General features: G+C 35.3%; 1 protein-coding gene across 1 annotated transcript in view; it reads left to right on the plus strand.

Moving 5' to 3' along the window:
* Dys (Dystrophin) overlaps nt 1-19,494 on the plus strand; it is a 442,182-nt gene extending 422,688 nt beyond the window's left edge. The window contains exons 46-62 of the mRNA XM_090113773.1: nt 8,317-8,576; nt 8,935-9,093; nt 9,644-9,780; nt 9,936-10,054; nt 10,573-10,742; nt 11,470-11,551; nt 11,772-11,904; nt 12,086-12,317; nt 13,160-13,271; nt 13,604-13,724; nt 14,133-14,277; nt 14,691-14,831; nt 15,598-15,724; nt 16,046-16,174; nt 16,630-16,750; nt 17,592-17,675; nt 19,128-19,494. Of these exons, the coding sequence (XP_089969899.1) occupies nt 8,317-8,576; nt 8,935-9,093; nt 9,644-9,780; nt 9,936-10,054; nt 10,573-10,742; nt 11,470-11,551; nt 11,772-11,904; nt 12,086-12,317; nt 13,160-13,271; nt 13,604-13,724; nt 14,133-14,277; nt 14,691-14,831; nt 15,598-15,724; nt 16,046-16,174; nt 16,630-16,750; nt 17,592-17,675; nt 19,128-19,234 (2,379 nt within the window). The 3' untranslated portion in view covers nt 19,235-19,494. The remainder of the gene's footprint in view (nt 1-8,316; nt 8,577-8,934; nt 9,094-9,643; nt 9,781-9,935; nt 10,055-10,572; nt 10,743-11,469; nt 11,552-11,771; nt 11,905-12,085; nt 12,318-13,159; nt 13,272-13,603; nt 13,725-14,132; nt 14,278-14,690; nt 14,832-15,597; nt 15,725-16,045; nt 16,175-16,629; nt 16,751-17,591; nt 17,676-19,127) is intronic.
* The last annotated feature ends 1,542 nt before the right edge of the window (nt 19,495-21,036 follow it).

Raw genomic sequence — 21,036 nt, forward strand, 5'->3', positions numbered from 1 at the left:
TACATTATTTATTATCGAAAATATTTCATATTTAATATTCTTTCCATACGATCCACCTTCATAAAACGGTTTTAAACCATTATGTATATCGTAGTACAAGATAGTTTATAAGTACAAATGGATGATTTCTCGTTATCGCCTTCTAGGTACACAGCGTATATGGGGATGTTAACTAGTCTTCAGAATTATAGCAGTTCTTCTGTTTTTATGTTTGTTTGTAATGCCAGGGGTAAATAACTGATAATCCGTGTGAGTAGCTGCCCGTGACTTTGTGCGTATCGGATGTTTTTTAACCGACTTCAAAAAAGGAAGAGGTTCTCAATTCGACCGTATATATTTTTAATTTAGTTATGGTTGGTGTAAAAATCATAGTATTAAAAAAAAGACGTGTGGCACTCGGGGACTGCCGTGGTAAAGCAATTTCCGTCTTTCTACTCATGTGGCAATAGCTTTGAAGGCTTTGAAGGCATGCTATGCAATAGCATAGCATGCCTTCAAGCCACACCTCCGTGCCCGTAGAAGTGAGGAGCGTGAGGTTTTTTTCGTCACGGAATTTCTAGATTCGGTCCCCACGCTCAAGGCCCGCGATAGAAGCTATGCAAAAACAAATAGCTGCAAAACAATAACGAAATGTGGCGCCTAAATACTTTTTTTATTTGTATTATATCCTCAAATATCCTAATCGAATGACTCTTCTTAATTTATAATCCATCAAAGCTTGGCGTGCCAAATAAATTCGCAAACCGGTTTCATCATAGTTATTGACCCGATACCTAAGTTAAAATATTAATTGAAGAACGAAAACTTGATTATAGTTTATAGTTTATACATATAAGGTAACATAAATCACTACAAATATATTGATTAATAATAGGTATCTAGTATCCAAGCAACATTCTTCATTTTACTTCGCATTAGATTTATTTGCAAGTAAAGACTATGGTGAAGATAAAGTCTTACTATAGTAGGTAAATACCTATTTATAATTATTTCTACAAAATATTAAAATCAAACATACAAACATACATGTATAAGCATTTAATATAACAGTGGTTGATCTCTAATTAGTTGCTGATATCTTATCACCGATTGCTTTGTAGTCTTGCCTTTGATATATCGATATTGGAACTCAACACATGTGACATGTATATACAAATTCATTTATTTTAGGACATCTTGATCTGCCTAGATTTCGATTATATTGCGACTTGAGAAAGGAAAATGTTTTGAGTTTTTATGTGATTTAAAATTTTGCACAATATTAATTCATCGTCGTAATCAAATAGGCAGAAGTATGGTATGTTCGATAATAATCAGTTATCACTACAGATAAAATAACTTAAGTTATTTAAACGAAACTTCAAAATATTTCTGTTCCGTTTCGGAGATCAGCTGTAACAAACTGACTAAAATTTATAATAGGTAATATCTTTAGTCTTTACTAATACATAACTGAAACTCTTAATATTTAGGCTTTAGAAACTAACATATAATTCGATTAATTAATTATTATCGATACAAATTAAGGACAGATACGTACGATATCAATCGTCGAACACATTACAGCAAGTCAATAATGTACATCGTAAATAAACATCACATAAGCAATAATATTGTGTAGCAATCACACATAACCGTTAAATTAGGGCGCTTCACACCCGTCGATCGTGTGTGTACACCTTAACAGGGCAGTGACCCCGTGACTCACGCTTGATACGTAAATTATAGCCTTGTTTAATTAGATTTCTATGGCGAAGTTCAAGCAAAGTGAAAAATCTTCTATTAATGGATTGTCTTGTGATGTGGAGGTCATTGTGCTATTTACTCTCGTAGTTCCGTAGCCATTCTGGTTCCTTATCCATATAATGTATTTCCCAACTTGGAACATCGTATTTCTAAGTTCCATTTCTAATTTTTATACTTTTTACCAATAAAACAAACAAGACATGAAATCATACATAATATCAAATGCACCCATAGAGAAATAGTCTGAATTCAATTAAAAAAATATATGTAGGTAAAGCAAACTATTTATGCTGTTTTTCCTACAAGTCGTGTCATGGAAATATTATTTCATAAAAAGAAATAAGTAACAATTTCATGATTCTCATATTTATAATATCAATTCAGAAGCGTTACCAGTTACCACAGCCACGATCCCTGAAAACGCTTTATGCGTAAAGTAATATTTAACCATTGACCGAAGATTGACCATAAATATTATATTTATTGTTCTGGATTAAATATTATTTATTTGTTTTACATTTAATATATCATATGATGGAATAAAAAGACTCATAATAAATACATAAATTAGGCTCCATCATTTTAAAATATTAGATTTTATGTTTAAATGTTACATTGTTTCCAGAAATAGAAACGAATTGAAACATACAATTGATTTAGTTTGGTCGTGCCTACAATCTAGATGACTCAATGTTACAGTAATTCTGCTATCGACACGTGCTTCAGCAATATAATTATAATATAATATAAAAGAGAATGGTGAATAATAATTAAATGGGTGTGGGTTCCGTAGCATTATTAAAAATTATTGATAAATAAAATTTCAAATGCTGTTATCGAGTTAATAAACATGGAATATGTGATGGATGTCTCTGTCTATTACTCATTCAGGAAAGAACGGCTTATTATCGAGGTGAAATTTTGTACACAGATAGCTCTATTTTGAATGATCTCATACATTACTTTTCTTCCGGTTCTTAGTTCTTACTGAACTAAAATTTTGTCACAACTGATTTCAATTAAAATTGTTCCCTTATAGGTATTATAATCCACGAAGCATGAGATTTATCGCTTGAGCAACAAAATATATACAGATAAATAATTTTAAGCTATCAAGTATTAAGCCAGGTATAGCTTACATTATGGACACGATATTTGATAAGCAAAACAAACAGAATGGCGAGAACAATACTATAGATGTTTCTTTATAAAAAAAAACAATGATTATTGCACAGGGTGGCTTAATCGCTGTATGGGATTTCTTCCATGCAAATACGTTATTAATTGGAAACATAATGTTATAAACAACTTCCTGTCGTGAAAAATCACAGACATGTATCAAGATAGACTAAGCGAGTGTATGTACTTCCCGTGTCCAAACTAAGTTTATGAAACTTACTTGACGCTGGCCTACACTCAGTCCGCGCTTGCAGTTCGCCAAGGAAAGACGTGAAGCTGAATAAAGTAAAATGCCGAATTGCGCCGTTATAAACTGTAGAAACTCCACAGCTGTGAGTGGCCGAGTTAGCATAGAATATGTTTCTTTCCACCGGTAAGTAATTTTCTAATCAGAATATGCACTATTTATTTTAAAATCAAATAAAGAATATCTGTGGAAAACGATCGTGACAAACACGGATACCAAATCATACGAAATGATTCGGAATACATTGCGGCTTTTACTTGGCACGGTAAAGATCGCGTCGTATGATAACAAGCAATGAATAGCGTCTTCTCATTTTTCTGTTCTCATTTTTCTGTCCAATTTTGTGGTTAGTGATGTTCATTTGATGCAACAGTTCTCGATTCTAATCGATTTTATAATCGAACAGAAAAATGATAATTTGAAGGAGCAATTTTTCAGAAAAAAAGGCATACATTTTTTTTGTCATTTAATACGACTTGACCTAGAACTTTTAAGTATTTTAATACAAAGGTACTAAAAATAAATATTATGACATGGACGCCATTAGTTAAAGTGTCATCTTGAGAGTTTTTTAAGAAAACTCCTTATTGCTGACTATGTTTGTTTTTTCAGTTTTCCAAGTAACCCGAACATAAAAGGAAAATGGATCGATGCAACGGGACATAAAGATTGATTGATTGACAGTTTCATTACTTTCTTTCGATGGCCTCTCTAGTACGTAGTACATGGTAACTCAATGGGCATATGTAAGAAAAAGCTAAAACACATTAGTTTACTTGTTAGAATATTAAAAGGTTTATAACTTTATTTTATCATCCCTCTGTCTAAGGTAATTATCATTTTTCTGTCTTGAATCGATTTAGTAATCGATTACGATTCATTTATTTGACTACCTCTTAGACATAGATCTAGTTTGATCTGATTTCTTTCGATTTACTTCGATGGGATAGGACGATACTAGAATCGCCGCGCGAGTGGCGGCCTAATCGATTTAGCGTAAAATGAAATTAACATCACTAAAAAGCGCTCGTGACGTCATAACGCGTTAAGGTCAGTACAAAAAATATGACACGCTTGGTTTTCATACAGACTTGCGTTGTCTACTTAAATATACATGTCTGTGTGAAAAATATATGTAGCAACCCTGAATACCTATGTTATTACAAAATTATGCAATATAACCTATAAAACTGTTTAATCACGCACTGATTAATTTCAAAATCATAGCCGGCAAGTTGTTATGAATTTATATTATTAAATTTATAAATAAACCGCGGAGAATGCAGTTTCAATTATTTTGTAAGCGTTTTCCCTGCCTTTAATGATAAAAAACTGAGTTTAACGACCAGTGGCTTTATATTTTAACCCAAATAAGATGCATCACGCTTCATTAGGGCATGTCTAGTCGTTCCGGAGATTAACCGTCACAAACAAACGATCAGACAAATTGTTGTTTTATCGTAGATCCCGTGTATTCTTACACATATTTCATTAGTGTTACAAGTATTAATGGTGTTAGTGCTTTATCTATTGTTCTAGTAAGATGTTACTACATGAATATCTTTTACATATAAGTACGTTATTATCTGAAATTTATCAACTTTTAATGCGCAAGTAATATATATAACATCAATATAGAAGTAGTATACCATCACTACATAATCTAGAACAAAGTCGTTTTTTCTTTCCCTATATCCCTATGTATGTTTAAATCTTTAAAACTACGCAACGGACTTCGATTCGTTTTTTTCAATAGATTCTCGAGGAAGGTTTTTAGTATATGATTTATTAGATTTTAGACAAAGCGGGCGAAGCCGCGGGAGGAAAGCTAGTTCTACTTATGATAGAATCACAGTACATTTCGATTAGCATTTAATCTATGTTAACCTAGCCCCCGATATATCTAACAATATATAAAAAAAAGCCGTGGGGTAAAAGTAATATTAAGATAAAATGGGCTGTAATGTAATATGATACGTCCCAGAAGAGGGACAGAATATCTTTGCCCCAAAATAGACAAGCGCTGATAATCCCTATTATGCGATGCGGAAAATTATTTTTACGATCGCCATATTTTATTTTGTTTTGCGCTGGATAGATTTAGATATATAGGTCCAATGTTATGATGAATTTTATGACGTCAAATAAAATAAATTAACAACGTAACTACCTATTTATAAATAAACTAGCTGCTCCGCGCGGTTTCACCCCCGAGGCTCCACTCCTGTTGATCGTAGCGTGATGATATATAGCCTATAGCCTTCCTCGATAAATAAGCTATCTAACACCGAAATAATTTTTCAAATCGGACCAGTAATTCCCGAAATTAGCGCGTTCAAACAAACAAACTCTTCAGCTTTATAATATTAGTATAGATTAACTACAACCGAAATAAAAGTATAACAATCACAAAATCAAACTCGAATTTACGAAACGGACATATCCTAACAATAAAACATTGAGGATCAAATACCACGGGTTCGACATAAAATAAAATTTCTAATCAAGTTTCAGAAGCTCAATTAACGCTAAAAAGGAAAATGTATTTGATGCGACATTATTAAATTTATAATTCGTCCAGAAAAGGTCACGCTAAGGCCTAAGGTTTATTAATACAAAACTGTTTGATCCTTTATTATTGGAATAAAAGATCAAAGAGTCTAAGAGGATACTTCAATCGAATTGAAAACTATGGAGGGTTTACTTGGAAGTCGTACAATAGATGATTTTACAAATTAAAGTTAACTCAGAGCTTTTGATATATACGTTTTAATAGTATCAACTATAAACAATATAATATAGATTTATAATATAAGCTAAGGATACTAATAGGTAATAGTTATTAATGAAGATTATTATCATTGTAGACTGTTTGTTAAATACAATACTTGAAACGTACTTAGTAAATAAAGTATAATGTATTAAATTTCGTAGTAGGCTGCTGAGTGGTTATCGATTGAATTAGAAAACTTTGGCAGAATTTCACACATTCTTTTTTTCGCTTTTTAGGACAGTAATTGTATGTTCTAGCATTAGACAGCTAAACGCTCTTAATAAATATTAAGCTTAATATTAAGTATATTTAAAAACATTATAAATTTGACAATGAGAAAAAAAAAACAATGTCTGATTTTGAAGTACCTATGCATTATGACGCAGTCTATTTCATTCGTTTTAATACACTTGTAATTGTTAAGGACCTTTTCAACAATTAAAGGGTATGGTCTCACATCGTGACTGGTACCGTGTGGTCTGGGTATCGGAGTCGTGGATCATTTCCAAGTTCCTAGCCCTGGCTTTAGGGCTGTCACCTTATAAGTTTTTAGAGGTTTTGTTTGGAGGAATTTGTCGTGTATTATGAAACAATTAGATACATACTTAATGTTGTTAATGGAACTATTTCACATGCATGTAAATGTATCATGCAAAGCAGTGTAGTAATGTGGATTAACTATTTCGATGTTTCAAGCCCTAGTCGATAGGGTTGTCACAATGTATGTTTTTTTTTGGTTTTAAACAATGATGTTATACAAACTAGAGGATTTTAAATAAACTGCTTAATATCTGAAATATTAATTATTATCTCTCCTATAGAACAAAATTGGACCTTTTAAATAAATTGTATGTCTATTCAAGAACACAAGGTTTTTCTCTAGGCAGGTAATGTTAATATATAAACTGTTAAGGCTTTACTTTCACAGATGTTGTTGGCATTTAATCAGACAGTGAAAGTTTGTATTTGCTAGGGTTTACTTTGAGTTTCCAGAATTGTTATTGTAGATACTGTTCTTTATTTTGCTACGTAGGTAATAAACTTTCGAATAAACTTCTTGTAATGTGTTTTTGGAACTGTGCTAATAGCTGTCGTTAGATTAGTCTTTATTGAATATATTTAAATAAGTAATTTATCATTATTTTTCTACTTCAAAGTAATAGAAGTAGGAATACATTTTACTATGTAGACACAGGTCTATTAGATTTTAAAGGCATTCGGACAAAATTTTTATGAAATCAAAAGATTTAAACTTTACAATTAAAATACCTAATCTCTTTCCTCCTAATATGACATGACTGTCCTCAGCATGAATAGGGTCCATCCCGCGTGTGGCGCCCATGCGGCTTGCATCCGCATGCTGCTTGAATACCAAGCATGCTAACATATGCTAAGCATGACATACTGTGTCGATTGACGCTTTAATGGGCGCGTGATACGAATTGTGAAATAATTCTCTGAACGGCGTTAGGATTTTCATAAAAGTCACGTTCCGATATAAAATACGTTTGGTTATTGCTAATTCACGTTATTTACGAAATATAATAGTCGTTTAGAAAATTATTATGAAACGAATTTTGTTCATGTTCAGGGTTTTTTTTATAGCGTTTTGTATGAGACTTGTCCTTTTGTATTATGATGTAAAGGTAATTTTTAAAATACTGGTTACCTATATTTTCTCTCACTCAAGTAAAAGTTTGTATGTACATACTTATCTATACTTTTAATATAGATGTGAGAGTGTATTCATTCCAAACTTCCTTATAAATATTAATTTTCAAACATACATACGGTAATACTTATACGTATTAAATATCCTCTGTGAACCTGAAAGTACTGGTCGTGCGAGTTATATCCAGACGACCTAGGAAACTTAAGATGTCACCCAAGGCTTGACACACAAGGTTATAATAAGACTTTAACCATTCTATTAATAAATAATTATACAGAAGTCTATAAATAAATATACTTAGTTCCTACGTTGGCTTATAACGATCTCTTCCAGAAAACTTACGGGTTATAAACGGTACAATTATACAGACGCAATACATACAAAAAATCCAACCCTGGTTAATTATTTTTATATCTTTTAATGACTCCATTAATCACAATAAATGTCGTCGGAAAATGTCGATGTCTAACACATTATTTTAATAAAGGTCCTACAGTAATTTATACTTAATAGCTATTAGTAATTTAACCTTTTAATTAGGTTTTCTCTCGTGTTAATTTGTTGGTATGTTTTATTATTATACCTAACGTCTAAAATCTTGAGATTCGATTTAAAAAGGCTTTCTTCCAATTTCAAATTGTACATGTATTCAATTTATTTTTTACCAGCATTAAATCAAATAATACTTTTTATTTGCAGCGCGTCCGTCAATTCACAACATCGCTCGACGAGCTTGCGTCCCGCGTGCAAGCGGCCGAAGCAGCTAGGGCGACATGGAGGGCGCCAGGCGACGCGCGGGACGCGAGGGCGCAGCTGGACGCCGTGTCGCGGGCCAGGGCGCAGATCCCGCCGTTGAGACGACAGGTGGACGAGCTGAGGGCGCAGGCGCAGGCGCTGGCCAGGGATAACGTGCAATTGCCTGAACATCTTGTGGGCAGATTGGATGATTTGAATACGAGGTTTGTTGGAAGACTTTATTAGTGTCAGTTTTTGACAGTTAATTTTATAGAAATATTAATTTGATGCTTAGCTTTGAAGTGTTGTTACGGTTAATGATTTTTAATAATACTTGATAAGTTACTTTGGATTTCCGGGTATGTAGATGTTAATCAAGAGTCTTTCTTAAAAGCTAGGCTAGTAACCTATAACATCGTTCATCATTTTTTTGTCAAAACAATAACGTGAATCGAATTGAAATTTAATTTACTAACAAAGACGTCATTTACTTTTCCAAATTATCATTCTAACCTTCTGAATTTCATAAAAGGTGTTTTCTCAGCTAATGACACTTCAAGCATACTATTACATCTTTTCCAGGATATCAGCGCTAACCTCCGGGGGGGAGGAGCGCGCGCGGCAGCTGGCCGGTGTCGCCCGGGACGGGGGCGCGGGCGCGGCGCAGGGCTTCCTCGCCGGCTCTGTGCGCCCGCCCTGGGAACGAGCGGTCACCCCGGCGAACGTACCTTATTATATTAAGTGAGTTTTGTTTCAAAATGTTCTAGTGAAGATTGTTTATCGATGTCATTAATAACATTAACTTGTGAAAGTTCTTTACTTGTAATATTGTGACGATTATTGTGTCTACTTTCACTATTGTTACATTCCTTACAATCGTTTTAATTAGCAGAATCATCTTTACCTTTGAAAAACATCGTATAATTGTAATTTGTACTATTTGTATTATTTATTATATTTATTTATATTGTTATTATATTCACTATTAACAGCATCATAGTCATTAAAAATAACTTGGTCCTTCAAGTTTTTGTTATGATCATCATTATTTAATATATCTTCAGCATCATTACTATCTTCATCTTTGTCCTAATCATTATGAATACCTTTATCTGCCTCATAAACTCTATTTTCTTCATCATCTTTATTACAATATTACCACTATATTCGTTGTTAGTACATCAGCGTGTTTTGTTTCCACTGCAATTAATTTAGGCTACAATGACAATACAGGCAATAGATCGTGCTACTTGTATTAATGACTAACTTTTATGTTTGTTTGTTTTCACAGCCATGAACTAGAAACGACTCATTGGGATCATCCCAAAATGATAGAACTAATGAATTCACTTGCGGACCTTAACGAGGTTCGATTCTCGGCGTACAGGACAGCACTTAAACTGAGAACTGTGCAGAAGGCTTTGTGCAGTAAGTATTATAATTTTACATTTACATACAAGTTTCCAAAAAATAATCTTTTGATTAGAGATTAGACTCTTGCTTGGAAATTTTTAATTTAGTGATTTTTTATAGTTTTAATTATACTAGCCCTAAATGATCAAAAAATTTAACTTTTTTCACAGTGCACATGCTCCAACTGCCAGCTGCGTTAGAAGCGTTCGACTCGCACGGACTGCGCGCGCAGAACGACCGCCTCATCGACATACCCGATATGATCACTGTGCTCACTTCTTTGTATGAGGTATGTGGTTTTTTGTTGTTTTAGTATATCGGTTCTAAATCCACAGACGGATTTAGAACTGAGGTTTTTATTTGTAGTTTAATTTATTTGTATGGGCTTTTAGATGACTCAAGCGTAAACTAAAGATATCTATTTGACAGACAGTGAATTTTGGAAGGTGTTAATCATTGCACGGGGTGTCTTTTCTTTGAATAAAAATAAATTTCTAGTCACTCGATATTCGTCCCAATTTTTCTATGACAAAAAAGTACGAACTCGTACTTTTGCTAAATTGCAATTAAATTGACTTAGTAGTGTTCATGTTATTTTTCTATCAAAGAGCTGCAAGAGCAAAAGTATCACGCTCCTGAAGATCGAGGATTATTTCATCTGTCATTCTGTGCCAAATGTTAAATCTTTAATCGTTCAGAAGGAAATATTGATATTTTTCAGGTATTAATTCTACAACAGTGCAATCGCAATTCAGAATATAAACACCCATTTCTTAACTAATTTTCAATTAAAAAACCTTTCCCCAGGTGATAGCAGCAGAAAACCCGAGTCTAGTGAACGTGCCGCTCTGCCTGGACCTGTCGATCAACTGGCTGCTGAACGTGTACGACAGCCAGCGAACCGGACAGATCCGGGTGTTGAGCTTCAAGGTGGGGCTCGTGCTGCTCGCCAAGGGACATCTGGAGGAGAAGTACCGGTGAGTAGGGGTAACTTGGTTAGAGACGTCAAGGTCGAACTTTACCAGGTGAAAGGTAAGACGTTAGACGAATTTAGACAGGAGCTTCTACTCATGAAACTGAACAACTTTTGTTCTACAACTTTGCTGAATTCGTAAAAAAAATTGGACTTTGTAAAGAAACTTCGCTAATCAGCTGACCGATTTCCATACAAAGTCCAAATTTTTTTCTACGAATTCAGCAAAGTTGTAGAACAAAAGTTGTTCAGTTTCATGAGAAGAAGCTCCTGTCAAAATGCGTCTGACTTCTTACCAGTCACCCTGTATAAGTATCAATTTCAATGCAAATAGCTTTTGAAACATTGAAAATGATGATGTAGTAGAATGACACCAACTGGAAAAGGAATATAATGTAACAAAAAATGCCTGATATTTTATAAAATAATGGTATTAATGAGATAGATCAAGAAAAAGACGAAAATACATATCTGGATTTTACAAAAGCATTTCACAAGGTGAATCTTTTGCTGCTACTTAAAAAGTTGACAAATGGTAGCAATTATTGACTTACGCTATAGTTGTGTGCAACTTTCTTAGACAATAGAAAGTTAAAAGTTATAGTTAATGACTTTGAATCATATCCCTTTGTATTAATTTGCTTGTAGCCACTTTGGGTGTTCGCCAAGGTTCGCACCTTGGGCCTATTTTATTTTTAATTGATTGCTGATTATATCGTTTTATATTTCAGGTACTTATTCCGTTTAATAGCAGACCCATCGTGTCGCGCTGACCAAAGGAAATTGGGACTCTTGCTACATGACTGTATACAGGTAATTATTGTCACACAATATTTAATAAATTATTAATTAATTATTACATGTTACATGATAATGATTACTCATCATTGAAAAGGTGGCTGGATCATTCAGTTTTAAATCACCTACTATTTCTTTTTGAAGATGTAAGCCTCAACCATGAATTTAATCTACTCACAGTTTATAAAAACGTCATGAATATCTATCAAATTAATTTTCGGGCCCCTCTTTGCAGGTACCACGACAACTAGGTGAAGTAGCAGCATTCGGAGGGTCGAACATCGAGCCCTCTGTGCGGAGCTGCTTCGAACAAGCTTCCGTCGCGGCTAAGGAGGGAAATAAGGGCAGCACTCTTGATAGGAAGACTGGTGAGATATTTTGATAGTAATATATTTTAAAGTTGATAAAGTTAGAGGTTTTATGTCATAGAGCTCGGTGATTGTAACCAGCGTTTAAGAACTGATTTTGGGCATTTTTGTTTGCTTTTTGCTTCGTTCCTGTGTCCTACATTTGTGTGATATTTCATAATTTTTTTTTCTTTTTCTCCAGTGGACAAAGAAAAAGACAAAGAGAAAGAGTCACAAGAGAAGGAGCGTACCCTCGAACGTGACGCAGATGGCCAAGTGCAGCACATAGAAGCGTTCCACTTCTTACAGTGGCTGCAGAAGGAGCCGCAGTCCATGGTGTGGCTCCCCGTGCTGCACCGCCTCGCTGCTGCAGAGAGCGCCAAGCACCAGGCCAAGTGCAACATCTGCAAGGAGTACCCCATCGTGGGCTTCAGGTGAGCAGTTCCACTTGCTGCAGGGCTGCAGAAGGAGCCGCAGTCCATGGTGTGGCTCCCCGTGCTGCACCGCCTCGCTGCTGCAGAGAGCGCCAAGCACCAGGCCAAGTGCAACATCTGCAAGGAGTACCCCATCGTGGGCTTCAGGTGAGCAGTTCCACTTGCTGCAGGGCTGCAGAAGGAGCCGCAGTCCATGGTGTGGCTCCCCGTGCTGCACCGCCTCGCTGCTGCAGAGAGCGCCAAGCACCAGGCCAAGTGCAACATCTGCAAGGAGTACCCCATCGTGGGCTTCAGGTGAGCAGTTCCACTTGCTGCAGGGCTGCAGAAGGAGCCGCAGTCCATGGTGTGGCTCCCCGTGCTGCACCGCCTCGCTGCTGCAGAGAGCGCCAAGCACCAGGCCAAGTGCAACATCTGCAAGGAGTACCCCATCGTGGGCTTCAGGTGAGCAGTTCCACTTGCTGCAGGAACAACAGAGAACAGGTCAAGCCAAGTCAAGTCTTACAAGGCTATATAGCTCGTAAGTTATCCAATAGAGAAAATACCAGGGGCTCATGACTGTCCTGATATTACTACACACCAGACTGTCCTTATATTTTGTTCCATAGCTCCATAAGTTCAAATCAGTAGCGCTTACACTTACATACCAATAGAAAATTGTATTAAAATGATGTTAATACCTACCTGTTTATCCCATTTTCACCCGACCCGGACAAAAACAAAAGATAGCAAATTATGTCACCACAAAATTTCTACTTGTTATAAAATTTTATAAATACATCTATTAAAAACAAGCTCGCCAATAATTCAACTTTCATCTTTATAACATTATTAATCTATTCCAGATACCGCTGCCTCAAATGTTTCAACTTCGACATGTGCCAGAAGTGCTTCTTCAGCGGAAGGAAGGCTAAGAACCATAAACTCACACATCCCATGCAGGAATACTGCACTGCGGTAAGGATTTTTATATAATCCTTAATACTAGTTATGCTTTTTTCCAAAAAAATAAAAATTGCCCTCACATCAGCTGCAAATTACTTGGGTTTTGATGTGTTTTTTTTTTTTCAAATTTTATAATGTATATTTAATCTCTGCAGCGGCCTTACTTATTAAATTCTCCATCAGTATAACATTCTTCAGTTAGTTTCTTTTAAGTTTTTCTGTCAAGAACCATACTATAGTGTCTTTCGTTCATTAATTTCTACGTCTCATTACGCAATATTTACGAGATTTATGTTAAAGCCTGGCCTATAAAATTATTTTAATGAATACCTTTTTCTTTTCAGACCACATCAGGAGAAGACGTTCGTGATTTCACTCGAGCTCTTCGTAACAAGTTCAAGTCTGCGAGATATTTCAAGAAACATCCGAGAGTTGGATACCTTCCTGTTCAAACTGTACTTGAAGGTAAGTTTCAGTGATATAAGTATACAAATTATTATTAGTCATAATCATTATTACTTTTACCAACATGCATTTTCATTATTACGCAATTATTACTACCATTGTTATTTACACTATCTACCATCATTGTTATGATCATCGTTGCTTCTACTACCAACGCATTTATCATCAATATAATTGTCATCATCACAATAATTATTATGTTACCATTATCCCCGTTCTTTTTTTCATCATTACTATTACCAATATTAATTTCAACGCAATTATTATCCTTACTACCATCAGCATTATTTTCACCATCATCATCACCATTATTATTACTACCACTATTACAACTATCACCACCATCTCCACTATCATCACCTTATTAACTATAACTATCAGATGACAATTTTATCTTCCCCCCCACAGGTGACGCGCTAGAATCCCCAGCCCCCTCCCCGCAGCACGGTGCGGGCGGTGCGAGCGCGGACGACATGCACTCCCGCCTCGAGCTCTACGCGACACGACTTGCGCAAGTGGAACTCGGCGCACGACCCGCTGATACACCGGATAGGTGAGATAATTTATTTATACCATTAACACTTTTATTTATACAATTAACATTAGAAAATTATCTGTGTATCTAGCTGATAATCGTCTACCTGTAAACTATTTGTGATAGTATAGGTAGTGAAATTCATTTTTAAGCTTTTGGTACTAAATTTTTTATTTAGTAATTGATTGACTTTTTGCTAAAGATGGCAATTTTTTATAATTATTATTTAACTGAATAAACTTCCATTAATTACGTGTTAAAGTTATAAAGTGTCAATTTTTGAATTATAACCCACCTGGTCCTTCGAGCCGGATCTTCACATTTTTTAGTTCTTTAAGCTAGTCGGTCGTCTAGAATACATTTAGTGCTTCCTCTCGCCATCTGATCTAATTTGATCCTTCGAGCCGTATTAAATAAAGTTGAATTTGCAGTGACGAGGAGCACCAGCTGATCGCTCAGTACTGCGCGTCACTGAACGGAGGAGCGGACGGGGAGGAAGCCCCGCGCTCGCCCGTGCAGGTCGTCTCCATTATACACCGCGAGCAACGCCACGAGCTGGAGGCCATGATCCGGTACGGTTACGGTTATTTATTTATTTACTAGTGGTCCGCCCCGGCTTCGCCCGTGGTACATATTTCGCAATAAAAGGTAGCCTATGTCCTTTCTCGTGTATCAAAATATCTCCTTACCAAATTTCATGCAAATTGGTTCAGTAGTTTAGGCGTGATTGAGTAACAGACAGACAGACAGAGTTACTTTCGCATTTATAATATTAGTATGGATTTGTTGCTCTGCAGTACTGTGGTACTGGACAATGCCAATGCTAGTGCAAAAAATTGGTTGTCTGTAAAGTAGATTTACTGACGATAGTTGAACGTGACAACGTCTTAAGGCCGATTGTGCTTCTTTGTCGCTCGTTCCGCGCCCTCGCTTGCACTTTAAGCCTTACATGGAACGCCTCAGAGCGAGGTAACCGTATGAGCCATGTTTTTTCGTACGTGCAGCCGGCTCTATCGAATTATAAGACGTTGTCACGTCAAAAATTGGACGTCCCAACCTTCGTGAGATCGCGAATTTGCTGAAGATCATCATAGCAAACAAACGTTCATTTTTAGATATATTCAATGCCAATCGGAGAAAGCTAAGCAAACATTACACACAGATTATAGAACAATAAAATTAATGCATTCACTTTCAAACACATTTTAACAGGTTAACATTTCCACGACAGTATTTTTTAAGACACACCACTTTAAACTTATTTGACCACAAAACGTCGAAATCGAACTAAAAACATTTGACTACAATAAATTCTAATTCAACACCATAAATTTCCAGGGAGCTAGAGGAAGAAAACGCAAGTCTACAAGCTGAGTACGAGCGGCTGAAGGCCAAGCAGACTCCGGGCTCCACGCCTGAGGAGCAACTCAACGTCAACGAGAATAGGAATGCACCTGTTGATCAGGTAATAAATATACATTTATGTGTACCTATAGAATTATCAATATCATAATCAACACCGCTAACAATTAAAAAAATTATTTAAAAGCTCTAATAAACTATCAGAAGACAGAATCATTTGACTTGACTCGATCACATCTTAAATTATAATTGATACCAATACGCAAATTTAACTTCTCTGCGCATAACTTCAGGTAGACCGTTTGATTGTACCAAACTACCACCATTCTTGTACTTCCCATTTCTATCAATAATCATTTAAAATTTATTTCACTTTTAATAAAAACTTAATCCTTATTTACAAATCAATTAAATCTACCTCCAGGACATGATGGCGGAAGCTCGTCTCCTCCGTCAACACAAAGGAAGACTGGAGGCCCGAATGCAGATCCTTGAGGAACACAATCGACAACTTGAAGCGCAATTGCAAAGACTTAGGCGTTTGTTAGATGAGGTACTGTGTAGAACGCTTGATGTAAATCTATTTTGTATTTAATTGAATATTGTTCTATGTTGAATGAATAATATTGGTGTTGGATTATTGTTTATAGTAGTTTAAACGATTAATTGTTTACACGGTCATGATACTATGTACTATAGACATTGAATTCACTAATATTTTCCATTAATTTGTAAATTAGGAAACCATTCTTTCATTTCGATAGTTGTTGTTGTTTTTTTTTTCGTTAAATGATTTGTCTGTCATTTTTTAATGTTACTATTAATTGCTTGTTACATAGACAGATATATATTAATCCCTAAATTATTTTTTAAATAAATAACTTTACTTATTTTGGTAACTAATAATAGTTGTCGCTACAATTAGCATTAATTTTATATATTTATATAAGTATCAGGTGCGAATACATATTTTTATTTCTTTATTTAATTATTTTTACCAAATTGCAGCCAACGCAAGGCTCGCCCGCCGGTCGCACGGGCACACTGCAGACCCGCTCGGTGACCGCGTCACAACTCGCTACGGACTCGCCCGCCAAAATGCACAACGGGCATCATGATGGATATACTAGTATGTATTTGTTAATTAATTTAAATTGTGTATAAACAGGGTAGTAGAATGGAATTCTTGTTTCTTTTATACAATACACACTCATTACAGAATATAAGGTATTATTGAATAATTATATTTATGGTTGATTTTGTATTTTATCGATTTTATATTTTATTATTATGATGTATATTGTATATGTTTAAAAAATGTATGATACAAATTTGAATAGGATGAATTGAACATAAATTTTGTAGTTAGGGTCGCTGATACAACGTACTTATCAAAAGTGGTAGTGTTGAAATTATTGTTAGTGTCAATTTGAAGAACTAGAGCTATTATTATAAGAAAATTTGTCATTTTTTTCGATACAGTATTTCGTATCGAATTGACATTCATATTAAATTCAAAAGTGTATATTTGGATATACATATTTACCATTGGGTCACTGGTGCCAAAACTCTTCACATATTGACCAAAAAAAATGTTAATGTCAATGTCAAATCTAACCCTTATGTAACTGACATAAAAAGATTGCCATCCCATTTGTCACTGTTCACAAAAAACCCAAAAGAAATATTTGCCACTGGCACAAAACAAAAAACAACAAATCCCACAAAAAAAAATGTTGTGTGGTTTTATGAAAGCACGGTAAAAGTGAAACTGTTCGAACGGTTCCGAACACTGCTTTGTGTAGCGCATGTCGCGTGACGGTCGGCTGCCGAGTAGGTATACCTACTCGGCAGCCGCGATACACGCGACATGCGCTACACAGACCAAAAAGTTTGAGACGATGTAATAAAAGTTTCACTTTAAAAAGAAAGCAAATAATGAGTTGTGTGTGTGTGTGTGTGTGCGGCAGACGGGTCGCGCGGGCGCGAGCGCGACGCGCTGGAGCGGCCCCCGCCGCCGCCGCACGCGCTGCACTCGCTCATGCACTGCGCAGGTGCGGGACTCCCACAGACATACAGACATACAGATAGGCTGCTCGAATGTTCGCTGTTCTCTTGATATTGTTTAAAGACAAAAATTGCTAGAACAGTTGCTAGTTATTATTATTTTTTATTCTTAATAAAAAAACCCTACTTTATTAAAGCTTAAAATTGTTTGAAAGACAAAAAAAAATCCCTGAAAACAGTTTTAAGCTAATTCTTTTCATCCTGTCAATCTATTTTTGTATCAAATTCTATTTTATAAGGAAGCAAATTATCTAACTAATCACTTTATAAGTGCCTTATTTTTTTTTATCTTATTCGATTTTTTCCCATTTTAACATTGAGTTACTAAATAATACCTCAATGCATTTTTTTTATCATTGAACTTCTTTAAAAATTACTTGACAAAATGTTCTTTTACCAATTTATACGCTATTCGTGGCATTTATAATTTCGTTAAACGTATGAAAAACGCTTTATATTCAAAGTTTTTTTTTTATGAAAAGTTTTATTACACTTTTTTGAACTATTTCTCATAAAAAAAAATCCAAATGTCCATTATAACAAAATATTTTTTTATCCTCTATCCCTTAAATATAATTCCGAACTTCGAGCAGCAATCGATACTTGTTGATAGATAGTTTTTGTTGTTGTTGTGGTTGATTTTGGTTTTCGCTTCCTCCTAGCTTAGATTGGAGTTGTTTATTTGCAGTTTTTTAGGTTTCACTTGTGTGGTTATTCTGTTTGCATGGAGCACGACTTGTTGTTTTTATTTTTACGTCGTAATAAAATATTAACAGAGTTTTTTCGTGTTCATGCTCTCAAACACAGGACGCATACCTTGAGGTAATATTATTAATAGACACTACACTACATTTTAAAATATTATCATATTTTGTTCATTCATCTTCATACATAATCCAATAAAACACAGTAGGTTCATTTTGAGTTGTATAATCGTTTATTGTTTGATTGTATAACACTGTTTTGAATTTAAATAATAACCATCGCTTAAAAGCTGATCGTTTTGTTTACTATTTTAAATAATATAAATTATTCATCTTTATTTTCATCATCACTACATAGTATAAAACAAAGTCGCTTTCTCTGTCCCTATGTCCCTTTGTATGCTTAAATCTTTGAGACTACGCAACGGATTTTGATTCGGTTTTTTTAATAGATAGAGTGATTCGAGAGGAAGGTTTTAGTATATAATTTATTAAGTTTTAGACAAAGCGGGCGAAGCCGCCGGCGTATAGCTAGTATATAATAATAGAATCACATTGATAATCAAGCAATCAAATCATTATTTAACAGAGTTACTCTAGAATTTCATCCCTTATCTATTCTGTAAAAACTACTTACAGAATCGTCATACTACATAGCAAATTGTTTCCTCTATTTGCTTTATAATATGACAATTCAAATAAAAAAAAATATTAATCTAAAAATATTATTTACAGATGATCTTGGTAAAGCGGTAGAAGAACTAGTGTCAGTCATGACGGAAGACCAGCAGAACGCACCCCCTCAATACACTAACGGGAAACCAGAAGAAAACCATAAATAAAATAATATCTATGGTTAATATATAAGACCATCGACAACGCGCTATGGTGCTCGCTAATGTTGCCAGTTGGCACGGTTTCCCTTGTACAGCTCTGGCAACACTGTTGCAACTTGGACCAAAGACAGTTCCACTTTTTTATATTAATCAACACAATGTTTTATATTCACAGTTCCTACTAATTTTCGACTCATCACTAACAATGCCTGCACACTGAACCTTTACTATGCGATACAACTAAAAATAGGAATGACGTTTTTATCAAATATGATTTGAAAACCCCTTTTTGCATGTCAAAACGGATTACTTTATTGCTTCTGACAAAAACAAAATTAAATACAAACGTAAATTTCCTACTACGATTATTAATGTCAATGTCAACGTCAATGACGTCACAAGATGGCGTCGAGTCGATCCTATTCTTATTTGAATCGTCGTTATACAAAAGCTAATCTCACAACATTCCCACGGCTAACCGAACCGAGCTTTCCACCGCTTTGGGGCATTTGATCCTTACGGGATCGGTCGCAGGTCGATCAGGCGCTTCCTGATTATTTGGCGATAGCGAGGGTTCGTACAGACGATTATCGTATGCAACGCTTATTGTATTAATAAGGGCATCCCGTTGTTGCAGTACGTGTCGTGATTGAGTCATTTTCCTCTTTCCTTTTTATTTCACTAAAAACTTATACTATCTCGTGCCAACAGCGCTGCCAGAGCGAGATAAACAACGAAAAAGACATTTGTACGGAGCATTTATACATTTAAAATTGTACCAAATTTTTCATAACTTGTTAAAAATATTATCGTTTAAGTACATATCTAGTAGTACAATCTTCATTGTATAATCATATCACTTCTTGTAAATTGTCATATCATTTTTGCTGTGTAAACACCGGCGCGTATTTAGTGTAATCGTGTGACACGTGAAACGGAACGCATTCGACATCGATGTCGGCGCGAAACTTCGCGTCGCTGTCGACAGAGAGCTAAGCTTTAATATAATCACAATTTTAGCTTTAAATAACCAGTTTTGAGACATTTTGACGCGGACCGGTAGAAACCGCTCGAGGGCCTAACGCATCGGAAGCGTATCGTTAAAGTTAGACCGTTTTCTGCGTACAATATTATGCCACCGGAGTGCGGCCGTAGTTAATGAATTCGTTAAAGTTTTCGCAGTAGTTATAGATGTAGCCAAATGGATATGGAGCATGTTAAGCGCATATTATTGTGTACGTTATCATATATCGGAAATATGTATTTAGATGATGAAATATGAATAATCCAGCTTGTATACTTAGAGGATTGGTTTGTCCCGTAGTGCCGCGTGACGTCACGCGCCCTTCCTAGCGCCGCTCCTTGTGTCTCCGGACCTTTTATATCGTGTGTCTATATTTAAGATGACGCCTCCCTTTTTAGATAAGATTATATTGGAGAGATGACTTTTATACGAATGTTAAGTGACTGTTAAAACTAATTTTACAATAAGGACTTCCGATTTTACCATATCACGATTGTTGTTTTGAATTTTTCGTATGTGTGTAATGGCAGGAACGAAATGGCTTCTGTTACGGATTGTAAATTCTTTTATAATTAATCAGAATGTATCGTGGCGTTTACAATATTGTACCCTTTGTATCGCCGCCGTTTCTCTTACGCCATTACAAATTGTTTATCGATGCCGAGTTTTGGCAGCTCTTTGTTTCGACTGGCAACTATGAAATTTCCGTTCCATTTTACGAAAGTTTAGTGATTTAATTTGGCTAATATAGATTTTAAGAGAACGAAAAGCACAATTTATTATT

The sequence above is a fragment of the Colias eurytheme genome, chromosome 20, assembly GCF_061535395.1.
Source record: "Colias eurytheme isolate Ceu_HAF_F1 chromosome 20, ilColEury1 Martin Lab GWU primary, whole genome shotgun sequence".
Taxonomy (NCBI): Eukaryota; Metazoa; Arthropoda; class Insecta; order Lepidoptera; family Pieridae; genus Colias; species Colias eurytheme.